The sequence below is a fragment of the Phocoena phocoena genome, chromosome 11 (assembly GCF_963924675.1).
Source record: "Phocoena phocoena chromosome 11, mPhoPho1.1, whole genome shotgun sequence".
NCBI classification, from domain to species: Eukaryota; Metazoa; Chordata; class Mammalia; order Artiodactyla; family Phocoenidae; genus Phocoena; species Phocoena phocoena.
Genome location: NC_089229.1, coordinates 6,001,585 through 6,020,149, shown reverse-complemented (window position 1 = coordinate 6,020,149; position 18,565 = coordinate 6,001,585). Strand labels below are relative to the sequence as shown.

At 58.4% G+C, this 18,565-nt stretch overlaps 1 protein-coding gene across 2 annotated transcripts in view; it reads right to left on the bottom strand.

Annotated features, from left to right (window-relative positions):
* SCUBE1 (signal peptide, CUB domain and EGF like domain containing 1) overlaps window positions 1-18,565 on the bottom strand; it is a 129,876-nt gene that overhangs the window by 48,148 nt on the left and 63,163 nt on the right. The window contains exons 5-7 of one of the 2 annotated variants that reach the window (XM_065886745.1): window positions 11,224-11,349; window positions 6,572-6,688; window positions 3,842-3,931 (exon numbers count right to left, since the gene is read on the bottom strand). In XM_065886745.1, coding sequence (XP_065742817.1) covers window positions 3,842-3,931; window positions 6,572-6,688; window positions 11,224-11,349 — 333 coding nt within the window. The remainder of the gene's footprint in view (window positions 1-3,841; window positions 3,932-6,571; window positions 6,689-11,223; window positions 11,350-18,565) is intronic. The other variant, XM_065886746.1, reaches the window with a different exon arrangement.

Below are 18,565 nucleotides of genomic sequence, written 5' to 3'. Positions count from 1 at the left end.
GCAATTACTGGGTGCAACTGAGACCCCAAGAGTGGGGCAGAGCCACCTGGCCATGAATGGCCCCAGGCCACAGTGCTGCAGAGCCCTGTCCCTTCAGGGGAGCCTCTGAGAGCCCCAGGCCAGCAGCCAGCGCCGTAATGAGGGAGGGACGCTGCCGGAGCTCAGTCAGCGCTTGGGTTAGTGTTTCAAAACCTGGAACCCCGTAGCTAAAATGCTAGCCCTTGGGGAAACAAAAGCGGGCAGGTTCCCGGAGAGGAACTGAGAGGCTCAAGTGTGGGTAAAGTGTCCCACACGTTTTGTACGAAGCTCTGATTTTTGCTTACATCCTGGTTCTTGGCTGTGTTAAGAGGTGAGACTGCTAATTAAACGACTTGCAGACATCTAAGGGACTTGTAACCTCTGCAGTCTGGGCGCAAAATATTTCTGAAATAGTTCTGGGTCAAATGGAAAGCACATAAAACCTAAATTCTCCATCTCCATTTGGGGAAGAGATACTGGGGCGAGCAGCCTGCAGTGAGGAGGTAGGTCACTTACCCTCTCTGAGACACGGAAGGGGCTTTCACCCTGGGCCTGCAGGACAAGTCTGTCGCTGAGGTGTGGTCACCACCGAGAGTGGCGAGGATGGGTGGGTGCTCACGGAGCCTCTCCGGGCTGGCAAGAGCTGTCCTGCGCCCACTCGCTTGCGGAGGGGGAAGGGAGTCCTTTCTCTCAGTCCTGTCTGACCCACCCTAAAAACCAGCTCCAGCCACACAGGAGATAACCGGCACCTCAGGGCCGGAAGACACCTGCCAGGCCATCTCAGCCACCAGGTGACTGCAGCACACGTGCCCTGCTCCGATGGAGCCGTGTACCATGACTACAACGGGTTCTGCTCACAGCAGACCATTGTGGGGCACTCGAGCCCCCAGGCTTCTCTCACAACAGTCCCTTGTCTCTGACCTCCCATGCTGGCCAGTGAAGCAGTCAGGGGAACCCAGTGTCTGACCCTGCTGTTGGACTCCTCAGCGTCTCGGCTTCCTCGTCTGTTCCTGGGCCACAAAACAAGCTCCTTCCCCTCTGTCTCTTCTACCCCCATGCCCCCACCCACCCCATCCCCGCCCCAGGACCTAAAACAGGGCTCAAGCGGCCCACCAGCCCCAGGATCCACTGGATGAACTGCCTGTGCTCCCTTCCACAGGCTGGCGATGCTGACCCAACTCCGTCTAGGCTGCTCTCTGCACACGGCGGCCGGGCTCTGAACGTGATGTCCCAGGTGTGCTCTGACCAGCAGGGCAGAATGGGCATGGTCACCTCCCTCATCTCCATTCCTTGCCTCTATTAACCGAGCCTGGGAGCAGCCAGGCCTCGTGGGGTCTACTAGTTGGGCTTGAAGTCCAGTAGGATCCTAAGTGTGTACCGCGTGGGCTGCTCTCAGAGGGGACGGGTGCTAAGAGTTATGAGCTCTTGAGGGAGGAGCTCACCTATGCTCTAGAGAGTGCCTCTCCCGGAAGCTTCTGAGGACAGTGACCTAGTGCCAGGCGTGTGGTCTTGGCCGTCGGCCCTTGTCCCCCTGTTGTAAGTGTTGTCAGGAGACCAGAGGAGGGAGAGGTCTCTTCTGTCTGTGGGGCAGGACAGGTTCTAAGGGGGTGGGGGTGGGGACAGAGAGGTGGGAACGCAGGGGTAGCCAATCAACACCCATCTCCCTGGCCCTTCCTGTGTCTGGCACCGAGTCCCCCGATCTGCTCCCCCATCTCTGCCTCCCAAGCTCGGGGTGAGGGGACCTGTGTCCTCAGTGCTCCCTCCTCACCTCCCAGACCCTGCACCAGGGTCTGGCTCTGAGCCACTCTCCCTGCCAACTCTAATTAGAAAGAGCAGGTACCCACCCACCTGCTTGATGCCAACTCAGCTCAGCCCTCGTCTGCCACCATCCTCTTGCCGGGAAGGGTGCCTGGCACCTGGGGGCCCAGTTCCTGGTCCTGCCCCGCTCTGGAGCTCTGGCCTCAGGCAGCAGTGCCCACCTCTCCTGTAAGTGAGGCCTAGGAGCCTGGGCCCTCTTGGGCCTCAGAGCACCAGAAGCTCGTAGGTTCCCATCACCCGCTGCCAGCCACCTCTTCGGAAAGTCCTTAGTACTGACTCAGCCTTTTGTGCAGGGCAGTGGACACACCTGATTGCTGGAGCCTCTAAGCCCACTCCTTCGTGGTTTCCAGGCCAAGCCAGACGGCCCAAGTCAATGAGACAGCCTCGTACAGAGAACTTGCAGAGAGCGGGCTTCTAGCCTGAGCTTGTCCCTGTGTAACCAGAGTGAGTCCTCTGGCCTCTCTGGCCTGTAGCGCTCTCGCCTGAGAACAGGGCTATATCTGTCCTGCCCAGCACGGACCAGGGGTTCACAGAGCTGTCGGCCAGCCCACGGCTTCCTGACTGGGGGAGACCTCAAGCCTACTCCTTGGCACTCAAGGCCACATCCCTCCCTCAGCCCCACTCAGACTCCTCCCTAGATGCCTGGGCTCCCTTGAGGTCCCTACGAGGACCACAAAACTGAGTGACCTCTCTGGGACCTTTAGGCTCTGACCTCCACGGTCCTGTGACGCTGACACTTAAGATGGCCCACGTGGCCATGACCTCTGGGTTAAGCTCAGCTGTGCAGGGTGACTTACGTGTGACCTTGGGCAAGCCAGGGCACCCCAGTGAGTCTCAGTTTCCTCCTCCGAGATGTGAGAAGTGCACCACCTGACCTCACAGCTCCCGAGGCTGGTGTGACCTAACAGGAGTGCCACAAAGAAGGTCGTGACAATCCCAGGTGACCCGATAGCTGTGCTCCAGAGGCCTGACAGCTAGTGCCACCCAGGGGCCAGCGACCCCAGAACTGGCACTGACTGAGGGCCAGAGGAACGAATGAATGTGGAGACAGATGGCTCTTCTGCAGACCGAGCTCGGATGCAGAGCAGTTCTTTTCTCCGTTTTCCTCACCCTGCCCGGGATCAGCTACACCAGCAGGCCTCCAGCCGCCCAGAGCGGCCCCAGGTGTTTCCGGGCAAGCTTCCCTAGAGTCTGCATCCAGCTCAGGGCAGGGCTCAGAGCGCAGCTGACATCACATGGACCCCCGAGGGGGGGCGGGGACCCGAGGGGGGCGGGCTGGGGAAAAGCGGGCTTGGGCTGGGGTCATTCACGGACTGGGGAGCCTTGGGGCCAGAAGGGGCTGCCAGGTGACCCTGCCCGGTCCTCCCCTCTCTGGGTAGCAGATTTCCCAACTATAAAGCAAGCAGGGTGGACTGGACACCCCTGAGACCCTGCTGCCCTGCATCTAGATGTAGGTTTTTTCCCCCTGCACGTGGCTCCTCTCTGGCGAGGAGACAGATAAGGACGTGCTGTCTGAACCCCTGTTCTACACTAACACCCACTTTGCTTCTGCGTCTCAGCGCTGCTTTGCTGACCCTGCAACCCTAACTGCACATGTGGGCATTACTGCGAGTAGAGGGGGTTTACAGAGCACATGTCCTTACACGCAGAAGCCACTAGACACTGCCTCTGGGTTCTTTGCTACAAACACACAGAGAAATACGTGTACTCGATGAAGGGTAAAAACCTTAAAAAGGAAAAAGTGAGTTCACATCTGGAGCAGAGCCCCTCACACTCACCCACGGCACGCAGGATCACACACACGCGGGCACACCACACGGATAAACAGCCCCCACACACGCTCACCCCACACGCCAGCACAGCTCTCACAGCCTGACATACAAGTACGCATACAGACACCCCACACGCCAGCACATACCACACACACACACACACACACACACACACACACACACACACGAACAAAGGTGCAAGTACAACAAAGGAAGTGGAAGAAAAGTGTTACCCATGAGTAGCCGCCGTTTCCCCCGCTTGTCCACATCAGCTACTGACGTGGCATTGCACTGAGAGCGCTCAATTGCAGCCTCATCCTTTTCTAAAACACAAGTAAGGGACAAACACGGAGCCGGTGGTTAATGAGAGCCCACTTCCCGCGGCCCAAGACAGTCAGCCTCTTGGCGTGGCGCACACAAAGCCAACATAGCACGCCGGGCCAGCGCGGCGTCCTCGCCAAGGGGCTAATCCCAGGAACCTCCAGATGGCGTGTTCAGGGCAGAGCAAAGAGGCGGCAGAGCGGGGGAGGGGGGCAGAAGAGGGATATGACCACAAGAGGACACGGGGTGGGGACACAGGGCCCATCTGCAAACAAACACAGGAGGAGGCTGAGGTCAGAACGGACAGGACCCGCGTGCGGAGGGCCGGAGAGGTGGACAGCATCCCCGCGGAGCTCGCGAAGACCCAGGCAGCTACAGACACCCCGGCTCAGGCTGAAGAGGCAGGCGCAGGACAAGGCCCAGGACAAGGGGGGGACAGGACCCACGAGGTCCGGTGATGGATGCGCCTGGACAGCAGATGCCCCGTCTCAAGGGCGTGAAAATGTGTCCAACACTCATGCAGAATTAAGAACAAAACATACGGAGGGACAGACACGCATACACTCAACAGTGGATCCAACCGAATAGACACAGAGAAGCCAGGGGGTCGATTTGGGCAGTGCTGGTTGCCTGCTTGTCTATGGAGGGCTGGAGCGAGACACTCAAGTGCTCGACGAGAGGCTGCAAAGAGGGGCGGCCGTTTTAGGAGCATGCACAGAGAGACAGCCGGCCGGGCGGCCGGGAGCTGCCGGCATGTCCCCCGTAGAGGAGCACGTGAGGTTAGCTGGCTCGCGTTTCTTTGCTCAGTGGGAGATGTGTGGGGACATTCGCTCCCGGGGGAGCCCGGGGAGCAGTGAGCAAAGGCAGATGAAAGGTTCTCTGGGCCAGCGGGGAGTAACGGCCCAGGGCCCAGGAGCTGGGTCTGGGAAAGGATTTCTAAGGAGAGGGGAGGGGAAGGGGCAGGTGAGGGAAGCTACGTTAGACAGCAGATCCAAGCAGGGACCTTCACGTGCAGCAGACACTAAAGGATAAAAAAGTAAGAGAGGATGAACCAGGTGCACAAAGACAAGAAGTGTTAGACGAGGCTGGGCGTGTGTCTGGCCGGCCGCTGTTTGCGCTGGTCCAGGGGCTGGAGGAGGCAGCTCCACTGCAGACGCAAACGCTGTGGGAGACCCCAGCAGACGAGACAGGAAGGGGGCCGGCGGGCCGGGAGAGCCCCCGGGGTCAGTGGAGACAGGGAGAGAGGTGGGAGAGGGAGTTCTAGATGGGATCAGGCTGCAATAGAGACACTGGTCTGAGACCGGGTTCTGCTTTGATTATTATTATTATTATTATTTTTTGGTTCTTTGGTTTGGCTTGGCTTTTGGCTCTGAAAATCATTAACGAACGTCAGTTATCAGACAAGACAGGCAATCAGGGACCATCACCAGAAAAGCAGGAGGAATGAGATAAAATGAAACCCAAATGGCTGTCTGAGAGGAGAGACCACACAGAGGAAGGGAGAACCACGCAGGCAGCACCTGGGACGACAGCCCGGGACTGGGACGCGACCGCTGCTGCCCGGCCCGGCCCCTCCGCCCGACTCCCCCGGGGCACAAGGGAGCAGAGCCACAGGGGACAGAAGGTGACAGCAGACTCCGGGCTTCATGGCTTTGCTTGCTTGCCAACCCTTTTCTGTTACTTGAAAGTCCCTCAAGAAATATCTTCTGAGTCGATAATAAAAAAACGGGGCATTTTTACAAAAAATGAATATGATAACTGACTTGCTGGGGGGGGCGGTGCTGAACTTTGCCAGTGTTGAAGAGAAAGAGGAGGGTGAACTCTGGGCACCAACTTTGAAATTCCTCTTTTTCTCAGTTAAAAAATAGGCTGTTAGTTTTGAGTGGGGAAAGAACTTACTAGTGATTATAACTTGAGATAATCACAAATACTCAAGCTTCCCCTTGGAACTAAGGACCAGGAGGACGGAGGTGACAGAGACTGAAACTGACACTCTTGCAACAGGTGAGGTGACACCCGAGGGGTGTCAGGAGGGGGCACCCGAGAAGAAGGGGCTCTAGGTGGGAGAGGAGGTCCGGCGAGAGGCCCCGTAGCTTGGGAGTGGAGAGCATTAGGTTAAAGACACCCAGACCTGACCCGGGATTCACACCAGCCCTCTCCCCTGGTGTTCTAGACAACCAAGACTGAAAGCAGTTTTCTGAGAAAACCTCTTGGTTTTCCAGATGCTGTGGGCAGCTCACACCACCAAGGAGGTGGTGATGCAGGCTGGCCAAGTCTCCGGTGTGTCTCCACGTTAGGGGAGGAAACCCCTGTGCTTCAGGAACAGAAGCTGCCCTCCAAAGGCGCACACACCACCCTCCTCCCCACAGATCACCTGCCTGGAACCACCTGCACGCGGAGGATGAGGCCCCTCAGAAAACCCGCAGTGACACAAAGCAGAGGCGCTTGGTCTGGGTGGATGGGCGACCCTGGGAAGTGTTCACAGAAAGCTCCCCTCGGGGTCGCCCGCCAGCCCCATCAGTATCGTGGGGCGCTTCCTGGAAAGCAGGATGCAGTGGGGTGTGGCCACTTTCGGGCCCCACGGGCGCCCCGGGGGGCAGGGCGGTGCAGCGAGCTTGTGCTCGGCAAAAGCGCTTACTCACCGATGCACGTCCGACCGTCTGAGTGCAGGGCGTACTTCTGGTGGCAGCCGCACGTGGGGCCTGTGTCCGTGTCCTCACAGCTGTGCTGGCAGCCTCCGTTTCCATAGTTACAGGTTACTAGTTAGGCCCAAAGTGTACATACGTGTATGTAAACAGAATGACAACAAAAACGATTAGTTTATCGCCGTCGGTTGTTTCTTTAAGGGATGGGGGAGGAAAGTGGGGACATGAGACAGTCAGCGCAGAGGCACACATTTCCCTGGACATCAGCCCCTCTGGGGTCTTGGGTGGAATCGCTCACTCCCTAGAGGCGAACTGGGGTGGGACAGAGAATGGACTTTGGGTCGTCTGGGCTTCGAACAGAGCTGGCACACAGCCGATGCACTCAGATGGTGTTAGTTGAAGAAAGGGATAAGCTAGACAATTTTATCCTTCCTAGGTTGCAAAAGACACTTTACAATAGCCTGTCCCGATGGGGCAAATGTCTGTGAATACCAGGCATACTCTTCAAGGCGGTGGGAGGGGGCAGGCCCATGTGAGGGGTGGCGCTCATTTCCTTAGCTCTCGTAGACCTTTCTTTCTTTTGCTTACGTCTTGGGGCACGTGGAAGGATGTCCCCATGGATGCCTATTCCCTCCAAGTCCCAGCAGCCACCTCAATCTCTATCCACTCTAAGCCCTAATCCTCCCAAGGGAATGTCCAAACAGACAGAACATATGCAAATTAACGTCATCTCGGACTCAGGTTTGAAAATGACCTTTTATTTAAACGTGTTACACAGTGCGCAGGGCCTATGGCCTGGAGGAGCTGCTGCCCTTCAGCCCAGGATCTTAAAATGTTTCACAGCATCAGCAACCCGGGTCGCTGAAAAGGGGGCTGAACAAGCAGGAGCCCGTCTGAAGCAGGGAAAAGGAGAAATTCAAGTTGATTGAAAAGAATACACAGGGGTGAGGGATATCGCAAAAGGAGATCCAAGGTCTCCATGGCAGGGCTTCTTGCTGCCCCTGCTTTACTCCGCTCTAAGATGACAGGGTGCCCGTCATCTGTGTGCAAATGGTACACCGGGGCCTTGAGGACAGGGTGTCTTCCTGGAGACCTTACCCATTTGTCCAGAATTCTATCTACACTCTGAATTTATCTGAAAACCCTAATGATGATCAGGTATGCAGAAGTGAGTCTCAGACCAACCACAGTCAGAGGGGCAGAAAACTCCGAACTGGCAGAGCCTGAATGATGTTTTAACAGGTGACCCGTGAGCAGGGCTGGGGCCAGAGGGAGGTCACGTGGTGGCAGCTCCCCGGTGAAGGATTCCAGGTGTTTCAGAGCTGAGTTCTGCAGCTGCGTTTCCCGGGTACTCCTCCTTCCACCCAGAGAACAGCACGGAGGCTCTGGGGTTTCCAGCCTGAGCGACGCTGGCCCTGCCGACCCGGCCACACGCAGTCTCCCTGCCAGGTGAGGAGGGCGCGAGGAGAATGGGTCCTACTCACTGTCCCAGACACTGTCCTCGGCGACCAGCGGCTGGCGGGCTGCCTCTTCCACAGGGAGCTCATGACCATCCGAAGGAGGGACCCAGCTTCCGGGGCGACATTTCAAGGACATGCAGAACTGCTTCAGGAAACAGCTGGGGTTTTGCCACCAAGCCCTCTGGCTCCTCTGTGTGGGAGTGTCTCTTCTCCCAGCCTTTGTGGGTGCCCGGCAGCCTGGAGTCAGGGTCTCTCATCACTCTGCACAGCAGGAGTCTCAGGGAAGCCAAGGTCCCAGGGGGCTGCCCCTGAGCACGGATCTCAGGTGAGGGGAGAGCCCCACCTTGGGCTGAACATCACGTGCCTTTCCGGACTGAGAGATGCCCCATTCAGGGTGGGCAGGGGTGGACCGGTGAGGGGACAGTTCTTTCCAGGCTCTGGGCTCCAGGAGATTGACGGCACCCTGCAAGTGGCTCTACGGAGGACACGGGCCTGTCTGAGGCAACCGGAGCGAGGGCCACTTCCTTGCTCCCTCTCTGCAGGCCCGTGTGCATCTCCCAGACCACACGGGCCGAGCTGTGAGCACGTAGAGAGCCTATGGCACGTACACGGAAGTAAACACTGGAGCCCTGAGCTCCGGAAAGACCCAGAGAAGGATGGAGAAAACCTCCTCTGGCCCTGGAGTGAGTCCTGGGCTCTGGAGGGAGGAAAATTTGGGCAGAGTCCCCTGTGGTCCCGCTCGTTCACAGCGGCTGCCTAGGCCAGGCCTCAGCCCCCGACCCAACTCCAGATCTAGAACTTCCTGGGCCTCGAGTGAGCTCAAGGGCTAGCGGGAAGTCTCAGAGCTAACTTTACGCTAATCCACACTAACCACACAGAAGAAAACCAAAGCTGATGGGGTGGACAGCCAGGGGTGCCGTCCCTCGGCAGGAGGGCTGCAGGGCAGTCACCCACTCCTGGGCTCCAGGATGGGTACTGGACTCTCCACACACCTTGGCAACACCCAGCCACTGAGCAGAGAGGGTGGGACTCTATCTGCTTTACCAGAAGTTCGGGGCGCGGGCGTAGCTCTTTCTGTCCAGGTGGGACGGGGGAGTCTTGGCCGTGCACAGAGCTCTCCTTATCCCTGACCTCTCAGACCAGGCTGGTCCCTCAGGAGATGCTCTCTGAGCAAACCGTCCCCTCGTAGCACTCGCCCCACACGGGATCATAGGGTTAGGTAGCCTGTGAGTCAGTCCCAGCCACTTCCTGGGGCCCACGGCTCTCTCTCGGGCACCTAGCTTAGGGCTTGGCCAGGGCGGGCGTCAGCCAGGCTTGCGGACTGAAGGAATGCGCTTTCCTCCTGGCCGAGCCTGTCGACAAGCCTGCCCACGCCACACATGCTGGTCCCTGGCCTGTGTCCTGAGGCAGCTCAGATTACCCCACGGGGAGGACTGAGAAGCTGGAGTTATTCCTTCTCTGTTCTGAAGGTTGCCAGGTGGCAGGAGGTTTCTCTGCAGCTAAAGGGATCCATCTGGTGTAGAGGACAGGAGGGCCTGGGTTAGAACCGGGCATTTCCCCGTCAACAGCGTCCCTGATTGGTCCTCCCCTTGGTGACAGCGTACCTGTTGATCACTGCGACCCCGCAGGAGTGACTAGAAGAGGAAGGCTGGTCCACGTCTGGGACCAACCTGGGCAGGAGGAAGTGGCTTCACCTTGGGGAACGGACGAATCAGGTGTGAGGGCTGGAGCACGAGCTCCCTTGGTGACAGGGACTATGTCTGAGGCATGTGGGTCCCCGAGATCTCGATGACTGAGGAGAGCGGAGGAGAACTGGAAGAGTCACGATGACTAAGGACGACGGGCTGGCAAAGGCCGCAGAATGAAGAATGGAAAGAAAGCCCATTTTCTTTAGGAGAGCTGGTCAGCGTCTGTGTCCTGGTTCAGTGGCCAGCCTGGGAGTTGGACTCATTCTTCTGCAGCAGAAGGTGGGCCTGGTATGAAGTGCTTGTCTCTGGCCAGAGACGGGCAGCAGTCACACCAGCCACCCTCCACTCTTTTCAGACACACAGCAAACATCACATCAACCTGGGCATCCTGGCTGCCCGGCGAGCAGAGGCCACATCCTGCCGCTCCCCACACACTGTCGGGGGGACGCACCACCTTCGAAGCTTTAGAGGACTCAGCGTGTTCAGCCACCATCTCACTTCGTTTGCTGGCTCCCATTCCTACTGGGGAGTGCCCAGTGACCACAGTAAGAGGCTGGATTACGCCTGCGTCCTGCAGGCTGACCTCCAAGCTGGTCCCGAAATGGCACCTTTGACCAGAGGCCTCATTCAATCCAGATTTCCCAGGGTATCATCGTCTACGGTGGGCCTTTCAGGGCTAGGCTATGAGCTCTGGTCTTTGATCCTGGAAATAAGCTCAGTGCAGCCTGCGCTGGGACCGCCCCCCCAGAACCGAGCTCCTCGCCTTCTTCTTCTTTTTTTTTTTTTTTAATAAATTTATTTATTTATTTTTTGGCTGCACTGAGTTTTCGCTGCTGAGTGTGGGCTTTTTCTAGTTGCGGTGAGCGTGGTCTGCTCTTAGTTGCAGTGCGTGGGCTTCTCATTGCGGTGGCCTCTCCTGTTGCAGAGCACGGGCTCTAGAGCACAGGCTCAGTAGTTGTGGCGCATGGGCTTAGTTGCTCTGTGGCATGTGGGATCTTCCCTGACCAGGGCTCGAACCCGTGTCCCCTGCATTGGCAGGCGGATTCTCAACCACTGCGCCACCAGGGAAGTCCCCTCCTTGCCTTCTTTATACCATTCTGTTACCAAGGGCTGCCCTGGCCCACTGCGAACCCACAGTCCCTCCGTTCCTGCTGGAGAGCTCGAGCACAGGGCCAATGGGTCTCTCGGGTTGGGGGCGGGGGGGAAGGAGGAGGTCACGATGAGCGCTGGCAGGGCTGTCACACAGGGCCCTGCATAAGATCCAGCCCAGGTCCGGGGCTGTGTCAGTGGTACTACGCCAGGGAAACCCCGAGCCTGGGGCTTATGGCCCCTGTCCCTCATGCCTCCCAGGCCCCTACGGGGGGGGGGCCCTGCCCTTGTCTCCCCCCCAGAGGACTGAGTGCCCTTCTCAGGCAACGTCCAGCAGACTGGACAGACCCCCCACAAAGCAATGGCAGGCGACGCGTGGGAATGTCTGACCCCTTTGCCTCCATCTACCTACGTGTGCAGTCCTTCTGGTTGTGGGCAAGGTCAAAGCCGGGCCTGCAGTCACAAGCCACCCCACCTTTGGGCGTCTCCCGGCAGATGTGGGCACAGCCATGGTCCTTGTTCATGCAGTTCATACCCTCTGCGAAGAGACAGACAAGAGAGGGGTTGGGGACCAGGGAGACAGAAAATCTCAGGCTTAGAAGATAACCGATGAAATGTCACAAGCAAACGTAGTGTTCTTGGGCTGCCGTTGGCACGTGCATGACATGCACACGGGGGGTGCACCTAGTCATCCAGACGGCGATCCCCTAGGGGGAAACTGAGGACACGGGGCCCAGGTCTAGAGCCAGGCCTTGCTCGGAGACCGTAAATGAGCTTGCAGGACCCACGGAGGAAACGCTCCTGACCCGGGTCAGATTACAGGGCATGGGCTGCAGGAGGCTTCCCAGGTCAGGGGTTTAGATGGTTTCCCCACGAAAGCAGATGTGGGTGGCATTTAAAACGATGGCGGTGCGTGGCACTTTTCAGTTTGTACGGAGATGCCACAAGCCCCCGTGGGGCAGGTGGAGACTTGCATTTCAGGCTGGGCACACAGAGGAGTGCTGACAGGTCAGGGTGCTGACACACCCCAGCTGGCCTCCAGCTGCAGTGCTGCCCGGGACCCACGGAAGCCCCAGCCTCAGTGCAGAGCCCTGCAGGCCCGGAGCCCCGAGCAGGCGTCCCTCCGCCCTCCGTGCTTATTCCGGGTCCAGGCCACACACGTCACTGTGTTCCTAATCGCAGCCTGAGATTCCTGCTGGTTGGCAGATGTTCCTCTTTAAAGCAAATATGTTTGCAAACCTCAGGCACCTTTTCCTCCGAGGCTTCAACTTAAAAGGGCAGTTAGCAACGGACTCCCCTGCTGGCCGGGAAACTTCAGAAATGGGAGACTGTGGCAGCGGCTCAGGGCTGGGCCACGCCACTGCCTGCTCTGGCACCCCCATGCTCTAGCTGCAGTGGGCGTTTTTTATCTGGAGTCTTGTCCACGTTGGCCCTGCCCGGCAGGCCCTTTGCAGCTCGTCCTCTGGCCGACTCGGAAGCCCTGTCCCTCCCAAGGCCAGCCAGGTTCCCTGTCTTCTCCCCTCCCAGAGGCCTCGCTGAGTGCAGAGCTGGGCTGCCCACGGGCTTTGAGGGCAGGAACTATGGACCATCCACCTCCGGAGGCCTGGCCTCTACACACCACCCAGTCAGCGCCTGCCAAGCATCTTGCCAAAACGCACTCTGAGGGCCCTGGTGTGACCAGGGAGAAGAAGGGTTCCCTGGGGTGGGCCGTTTGGCCCCTCTCCTGAGTCACCCACAGTTTTGGGGACATCCCCTCCACCCCAGAAGACTTGATTCCCCCCTCCCTGTCTGCCTGGAGCGGCTTGGGACCCCCTTCAGTTGACCCCGGTTGATGTTTATCTTCCTGGTGATTTGTGAGGAGTGTCCAGAATTTATGAGGTCAGGGGTCAAGTGAGAGGTTAGAGGTCACAAGTCCATCAAGAGGCTAAGTGCAGATGAAAGGAAGGGCTGCTGTCCGCCCACACCGCCCCGAGACCTCCTTCCCCAGGTGACGCACGGGCCTCCTGTTCGAGGGCAGGACTAACTAACTCATCTCGACCTCGGCCACTTGAAGCATGGGCGGGGGCAACGGAGAACTGACAGATGTTTGAAAACACAAACAACCCGGCAGCTACCACAAAGACTGAAAAAAAAAAAAAAAAAAAGACTGAAAAAAGTCTGAAGTGGAAGAAAACAAAAACAAGTCAAAATGAATGAAGCACGCGTTTTGCTCAGCGCACCGACCTCCGGTTTCACCTGATTTCATTATTCTCATTATTCCTTCACCTTGATTTTCTCACTTACGCAAGTCAAATTGTCCAGCTGGAGCCCAAAGAGCTTGTGTTTCTGTGTCATGGCTATAAATATTTACTAGAGATTAAATGGGGAAATTTATCTCTATTAGTTTATTTAAAAACAGAAATTTAAACTTTATTACACATCAATGTGAGTACATCTTTGGTTAAAAACGGTATTTTCTAAAACAAGGAGAGTTGGCTGAGAGGAGGGGCCCTTGCAGAGGAGAAGCGGGGGGTGGGTATGATTCTCGACCATACTGTCTGGAGCCCTGGCCCCTGGTTCGCCAGGCATTTGTCACCCTTGCCTGTACGGGCGGGGAGTCTCTGTCGGCTGGGCCTGCCGCAGACTGGGCGCTCTAGGGGCCAGTCAGCTACTGCTGCGGCTCCGAAAGGTGTGTGCGCTGTAAGGCCCGTGCCACTACGGCCCTCCCTCCCCCGGGAAGCCTTCCTTGGCCCTCAGGCCCGTCAAGGGCCTTTTGGACACCCAAGCTCTCCTCGCTGCGGGGTAGCTGTGTGGCTCCCCTCTGCTCTCCAGGTGACTCAGGCTGAGCTCTGGGCCTCCCCAGTGAGCTCACCGTCCAGGGCAGGTCTTGCCCAGGAGGGGATGCTCCGGGTCCCCACAGCAAAGGGAGGGGAAACGGAACAGCCTCGGGTCTGGGTCTCCCAGCTGGGAGCGGCAGCCACCACCAGCCAGGCTCACGTCCGGCTGGACCGTTTCTGCTCGGCCCGAGCGCTTCTGGACGCTCCTGACACAGTGGTCGTGAGAGCATTGCCATCACATTTAAAAATGACCCTAGCAACCACCCCAAAGAAGGTCACAACGGCCTAGCTAGGGGCCGGGGGTACGGCTTCCTCTGTGCGGGTGACTCAGCCCCTTGCCCAGCCGTGGACGCGGGAACTGCGTGACCTTCCCCTCCACTCTGGGGCGGCACTGGCTTCCGTGGGCCACGAGAAGCTCGGCTTCATGGCCGGCAGGACCACAGATGGTCAGGGCTGGACGGCTCCTTGCCATCCATCTTCCAAATGGGGAAAACGGGGCCTCGAGGCAGGGGTGACTGTCCCAGATCATACGGCAGGCCTGGAACCCAGGCCGCTGGGCTCCCAGCCGTGGCTCTCCTGGTCTGGGGGTCACTGAGCGACCCTTGTGGGACTCAGATGACGGACAGGCAGCATGCATTTGCTGGGGGTGAACAGAACGAGGAACCCGGCACAGAGCTGGGCTAACAAATGGTACCTGTTACTATCTGTTGCCCTCAGAATGAAGAGCCTATGGAAATTCAAGGCAAATTCAGACTGTGAAGCTCTGCGGGCAGCCCCTCAACGAAGCACAGAACCCCTCGCTCCTCTCTGACCTTCACCCGGCTGCCGCCGAGCACGAGGGCGGAGCCTCAGCTCACCTGCAGAACCATCACGAAGCCTCGTCTCTCCTGCTGGTGTCACCTCTCTAGCCTTTCCAAACAGCGTGGCGTTCCTCGAGCGGCCGTGCTTTATGGCAGCTGGGGTCCCGACCTCTCACCTGCTTGTCCTCTGAGTCCCCGCTCTCCCTCTGCAGCCACCACCGGCCTTCCCACTGGGCTGGACGTATAGCAGAGCGGCCTCGGGCAGGCCTGGCCCACGCCCTCTGCAGCTGCTCCGTGAAAGGTGACGGGCTCTTATGAGCAAGGTCACTCTTAAGCAAGGGGAGCGCTAAAAGGCTGGCCTATGGGACCCACGCCTCAGGGCAGCACTGAGCTGAGTGGCTCCCCTCGGCGGCTAACTGATGCCTTCCTTCACTCTCTGGGCGCGGCTCAAGCTCTGTCCTGCAGACCGCGGGTCCTGGCTTTGTCTCTTCCTTCCAGCTGGCGCAACGCTGAGAGCCGGCTCTGCGCTTCTGTGCCTGTCTACCTGCGGCCGCCCTGCCCACCGGCCAGCAAGCTCCGAGAGGCCGTGTCTTGTCCCTGCTGTGTCCCGCGCCCAGAACCCTGGCTGCACATGGCAGATGCTCAGGAGATCTTACTGGGGAGCGGATGCAAAGGCGCCAGAGGGAGAGTCCAGCCCCCAGGCCGGCAGGCCAGCCTGGCCGGTGCTCACTCCGTCAAAATGCTCTGAGGAGGGCTGAGCCTCGTGCAGGAGGGGCCGGGGCCAGGGCTCGCCTGCTCGTACCTGAGCCTCTGGTCAGATACCTTCTTCCCTTTTCTTAGCTGACAAATGAGTTGTCAGAACGTGTACCTCTGAGGGTTGCCGTGAGGCTCAAATGAGAAGACCGTGCGATGTGTGTGGCACAGAGCGGGTTCCTAAGGAAGCAGGGCTGCTCCTGGAGCTTCTCTACACTGCTGCTGCTTCATTCTGCCTTGCGTAAGATCCGTGTAGCTGCTAAGTTGCGCTCTCCTGCCAACCGTGGGTAGTTTGAGGGGAGACCTGACCTTTATTCTTTTCTGTATCCCAAGTACCCAGCACGGGGCCTGCCCCGAGTTAGGGGTCAGCAAACAGTAACCGAAAGAAAGCAAAGAAGAATGGGGGCGAGAAAGAGAGAGAAGGGAGGAAGAAGAGAGAAAGAGGAAGGGAGGGAGAGGAGAGAGAAATGAAGCCTTTCTTACCTCAGAGCAGATTAAACCCATTGCCTATTATTTAGGGGACAAGGCGAGAGGCATAGAGAATTTGGAAAGCACTATTGTGGCATTCTCTGCTGTGTGTTCTATGAAACACAGCATCCCAGGTCGCCTGAGGTAGGGAATTCACAACGCACGTTAAAGGCTCTGAGAAGTCCTGCAGGCACTCGTGGATAGCCCCCTCCCCCTCACTTAGCACAGTATCCTGGGGAGCTCTGCCCCAGCCCCTCTGGGAGGCTCTGGGTTACAGGCTTAGAGACCCCAGGGTGGCCCACTTCAGCCCCTCACCTTACAGATGAAGCCACGGTGGCAGGGGCACCGTGGAGGCGTAGGGCGGGGCAGGGAACACGTGGAGCCTGGCGTGGCTTCCTCTGTGCCTCAGAGCCTCAGGGGTAGAGCGGACGGCTCTCCCTTCTTGTCCGCCCAGGAAGGCGGTCCTGAGCACTGCAAGCTAACAGGGGTAGTACTGGGAGGGCTACTGCTGAGGGCCATGGGGCCAAGTGGAAGTTCGGATGTGAAAGGTGAACCCCGGGGTGGGGGGGCATGCAAGGTGCGCGTTGCCAAGCACTTCTGCTCCAGGAGAATGGTCCTGGGCTCCACACTGGAAGGGACTGCAGGTCCCCCACCCTGCTGCAGCCCCATCCCAGCTCCTCTGAGGCAGCCCGGCCCGTTCCCGCCAGCTCCGGCTGGCACACTGTCTCCACAGGCTTCTCCAGAACAAGGGCGGAGCCCAGAACTGGGCACAGAGCAGGCTTCTGCGAGCCTGCGGGACCGAAGGGCCCTGTCTCCCTCTGTCCTCCTGTGGCCCCCTGCTTTGTACCGTGTCTACTCTTGGGAGCTGGGCCACAAGACAGCTGCCCCGGGGCCAGGCGCAGCCACTCCCTCGGCCTCACTCCCCATCGTGATACCATGCAGTGCTGAGTCCAGCAGAAAGCCCCGTTCATCTCCCCTCCTCGAGGGGAAGTGAGATATAATTTCAGAGTTGCTCCCAGAAATCCTGGTCTTCAGGGGCCTGGTGCCAGTCAGGCCAGGCTGCCCGCCAGGTCGAATCTAATTTGATCCAATCCATCCAAATCCAATTACGTTCTGCAAACTCGGACCGAGTGTCTCCTTGGTGCCCAGGGTGGGGCGGGGAGCAACGAGGACACAGAAGCTTTGCTGACGCGTCGCCAGGTCCGCATTCAGACTCTGACGCTTGTTGCATGACCTTGGGTAACCCCTGCACCTCTCTGAGCCTTAGTTTTCACCTGTGAAAAGGGAATAGTTGTCGGACCTGCCTCCCAGGCACTCACTCGAGGTGCAGGCCCCTCCTCTGGGCCAGTGAGGCTGGCTAAGGGTGCAGGTAAGGGCCTGAGGGACTTTATCCTGGGCAGGGGGAGCCACTGGAAGGTTGTAAACTGGGCAGCGATGCACTTTGTGTTGCAAAGATCTCTGGATGCTGCATGGAGGCAACCCGCTGGGGCAAGAGCGTGGGCCAGAAGCAGGTGGGAGGCTACTGTTACCACCCTGAAAGGGACGAAGCAGCCTGGAGGGGTGGCAGCGTGTGTGGGGACAGGGACAAAGGCCGGATCTGGGACACACGTCAGAGCCCCTTTCTCTCAGTTTTCCAGAAGACATGATGTAGGGACTCGGGCTCTGACTGTACTTTCATTTAGTGTAACCCTCGCCGTAAGCCTGAGAAGTGGGTATGGCCGTGCCCATTTTGCAAACAAGCCCACGAGAGGCTGGATCAGGGCTGGGGAAAGACGTGCCGGGGCCACACCATGCACAAGAACTCCAGGCTGCACCTTCCTCTCCCAAGCGCCCCGAACTTCCTTCTGACGGGCCCCTCCCCAGGTTCTTGCACTCTCTAGGCCCGGTGACAGGCCCCCGCAGCCCTTTCCCACCAGGGCCTATTTTCCCAAAGGACAGAGGTAAACGATGGCGGACTCTGCCTGCCCTAAACCAGTGCGTACATCGCGTCTTCTGTAGAGCAAAGTTCACGGGTGCATCTAAAGCAGGGCAGTGGGGCTGGGGGCCGATCTGTTTGTACTTAGGGGCCAGCCTTTCTCGTAGCCCCCCCGGCCCAGAGTAACAAAGCTGGAATGTGTGCCTCTCAGGGGTCGTTGCTATGGCGACTTCATCAATAACATCATTTTCCGCATCCCTGTCCCGTAAACACGCAGGAAGGGAAGGCAAGCTGGGAACGGCAGAGCGGGGAGAAGAGAACAATCACCTTGTTACGTCCTCCCCCAACTCGGGAGGAAGGGATTTTCCTCCCCTTCCACCTCATCAGTAGAAAATTACGGAGCCCAGGAAAGAGGCTGGAGCCTTGGGGGTGGGGGGTGACAGGAAGAGGCTGCTGCCTTCCCCAGCCCAGACTCGGCAAGCTGGCCGAGCCAGGCAGGGAGAAACAAATACGGGCTCCCACATGCTTCTAATGGGGGCGCTGAAGGGAACGCTAGCAAGGTCCTGCCGTGGGGGGAAAGGCACAGGGGCGGCAGCAAGGATGGGACCGTGGGAGAGGTGACGAGGGCAACAGTTGTGCCCGTCCGCCCAGAGCCACCTGTGTGCCAGGCTGAGCCACACGCTTTACACATGTTATCTCACGAATTCTCCCCACCACCTCAGCAGGGCGCTTCTGTCCCGTACTGGCCCACTTAACGGATGGGAACACTGAAGCGCCGAGAGGTTAATAACTGAGGTGAGGGGGCTGGATCTAGGGGCAGCCCTGAAGCAAGACAGAATGGGGGCAGCTCTGGGCTGCAAAACAGGAAACTGAAACTCGCTGCAGACGGATGACGACCCACCGTAGCTACCACTATTGAGTGCCTTCTGTGCCCTAAGCACTTTACGTGAACAACCACCTTTAAGTCTCAGGACCATTTTTCGAAGTAGATGCTATTATCCC